At 56.4% G+C, this 2709-nt stretch overlaps 1 protein-coding gene across 1 annotated transcript; it reads left to right on the forward strand.

Annotated features, from left to right (window-relative positions):
* The first annotated feature begins 1022 nt into the window (after window positions 1-1022).
* Window positions 1023-2000, forward strand: LOC120849825 (proteoglycan 4-like). Its single transcript, XM_040222074.1, has one exon. The coding sequence runs from the start codon at window positions 1023-1025 to the stop codon at window positions 1998-2000; it is 978 nt and encodes a 325-aa protein (XP_040078008.1).
* Window positions 2001-2709: the final 709 nt, after the last annotated feature.

Raw genomic sequence — 2709 nt, forward strand, 5'->3', positions numbered from 1 at the left:
TCCCGAAATTTCATTTTCGGCCTTCTGAAAATCCGAACCGGGACGCACGCGCTAGGCCTAACCGAAGATAAGATTGCCCAAGTCCATGCAGCGGGCCGCTCAGCCTTACCACGAATAGGGTCAGCAACTTCAGGTCCCGTCCTGCCCTCGACGGACCCTGCGCCGCCCGAAGTGACCTCTCTATCGTCTTCGGACGAATGCAGCACCGACCCAGAAGAAAATTCCGGGTCCCAAACCCCTTTTAAGACGACATGCGTCGCCCAACCCATGGAACATGACTCGGCCCCGCAAAGGTCAGGTGACTACACATGGACCGACGTAGTCAACCGACGGGTAAAGAAGCAGAAACGTATCGCGGAGTGTGCCGCGGCCGCCGCCCAGGCTGTGGCACAACAATTCCAACCCCCCAAACCCACTGGTAGGCCCGGACGAGCCGGCAAGACCCATCCAACACACCGGCTGCCGCCGCTACCCGTGAATGACCACAAGGTCATTGTACGACCTAGGGACGGCCTCAATTTCACAGTATGGAGCGCCGAACAAGCCGCTATGGCCTTCATAGACGCAGCTCAGCTCACTGCAGCGGAGATCGACAAGGTCAAGATCCGAATACGCCGCGACCAGAATCTCGTCGTGGTCAGCACCCCTGAGCCCGAGGTAGCGGTCAGGGTGCAAGAGCTTCCCGCTATCACAATCAACGGTCGCCAATACGAAATCCTTGCTTACATCGCTTTGCCAGATAATTCATGCCGGGGAGTGATCATGGGTTTGGATTCAAGACCGACATCCGAGATTCTTTCTACGAGAATACGAGCGCAGGGAGTCAAGGTCCTATGAGAACGGATGATGTGCCAAACAAACACGGCCATTATCAACTTTGAGGGACTGAAGGTTCCCTACTACGTGTACTTCAGGGGCGCCGAATACCGGTGCGTACCACACCGACCCCGAGAACAAATATGCACCACCTTCTTGGGCCTGGGACACCGCGTGGATGTTTGCCCACATCCCGAGGAGAACAAATGCTGCAGATGCGGCAAACCGGAACAGCGGACCAAGAGCACGACTGCAACGAAAAATGTGTCAACTGCGGTGGGTCGCATCCAGCCACCGACCCAAAGTGTCCGGCAAGACAGCGGGGGCCACTCAACAAGGCTCACGTTCGTCGCCAGCTAAACCGCCAACCTCCAGTACAATGCAGGCCTCTGACGGGACTGTTAGGACCGCGTCAGAAGCCATCTGCGGCGTCAACCAAGGTAGAGCACCCGCAACCCAGACCACGGCCGAGCCACAACCCACTGGCGCGCGAGGAATTCGCGCCCATCACGGATCCCACACCTGCGGAAGCAGCTGCGATGGAACAAGGACCGGCGCCGAACCCTAAGAAGCGGAACCGAAATCCCCCTGAATCACCAGGTCAACCACCCGCCGTCCCGGCAGCTGAGCTCTCCGATCCCCGCGAGCCCGCGAGTAAAGTAAGGTTGACGGAGCCGCAACCCCCCAAACCCACACCTTCCCTCACACCGCCACCCTCCACACCCCCTGAACCCAGCCCCACATCAGAATGCGAGCTTACCCCCCTAAAGGCACAAGCGACGTCAGACCAAAACCTAGAAAAGCTCAGAGAAGAATCCAACGCCAAGTTGAAGGCGCTCCAAGCCGAGATGATGGGTGAGCTTGACAGGCGAGTCTGTGAGCTGGCCAAGGTCATCCACAATGACGTACAAGCTCAGATGCGTAGCTTTGCGGAAGAAATCATCTCACAACAAGAGTCTCGCTTCCGGCAGATCATACAACCCCTCATCCAGCCCTTGATGAAGCAGGTGGCGGAACTCACAGTTCAGTTGCGCCAAATCACGCAATCCAGAATCATGGTCTCCATTCCCAACGAGTCTGTGGTCGCCATCACAAGCAACACCGCACCCACACCAACAGCGGTCAACGCGAAAATCCTGCCCAACCCCACGACCCAGGAGCCCCCTGGCACACCTCAGATCTAATATGGCAAGCCAAAAACCGACAGCCCATTCATCATCAACCCTAGCCCCGTCCGAGAAACCCACAACAACAATCTGGCAATGGAATTGTAGAGGGTACAGGCGCAAGCGCGGCGCTCTCATGCACTACATCGGCACAAGAGACTTTGCACCGGATATTATCGCACTACAAAAGCCAAACTGTCCTCCGAGCCTCTCTGGATATACAATGTTCATGCAAATGGATAGCGGCCCGGAGGCTACACTGTACAGAGCGGCAACCCTCGTCGCAAAACACATCTCCGTCATAAACCATTCCTTCGAGCAGCATAGACATATACCCCACTCATTACTCGAAATCCTACCCAAGAAAAAGACGCTCCCCAGCCTCTTTGTGCTCAACGTCTATAGCTCCCCAAGCCAGAAGACAGATGACTTCAGAGCCCTCTTCCACGATGCGATCCAAGTTGTTCAGCAGCGAACAAACTCCCTAGTGATCGTGAGCGACTTCAATGCGGCCCACCCGACCTGGGGATATGTGAAGGAGAACCCCAAGGGACGCAGGTTAGCACAAGCCATCGCCAACAATCACCTTACCATCATGACAGAACCGGAACACCCCACAAGGAAGGGTAACAGCGTTAGTCGCGACACGTGCCCAGACTTAACCCTAGTCCGCACGCAGACCTCGTGTAGCTGGTCCAACCTGGACGAAACGCTGGGAAGTGACCAC

This window comes from Ixodes scapularis, unplaced genomic scaffold, assembly GCF_016920785.2.
Source record: "Ixodes scapularis isolate PalLabHiFi unplaced genomic scaffold, ASM1692078v2 PGA_scaffold1__304_contigs__length_218370807, whole genome shotgun sequence".
Taxonomy (NCBI): Eukaryota; Metazoa; Arthropoda; class Arachnida; order Ixodida; family Ixodidae; genus Ixodes; species Ixodes scapularis.

Excerpts from the sequence above, each read along its gene's own strand:
- LOC120849825 (XM_040222074.1), top strand. The coding sequence starts at position 1,023 with ATGCTGCAGATGCGGCAAACCGGAACAGCGGACCAAGAGCACGACTGC.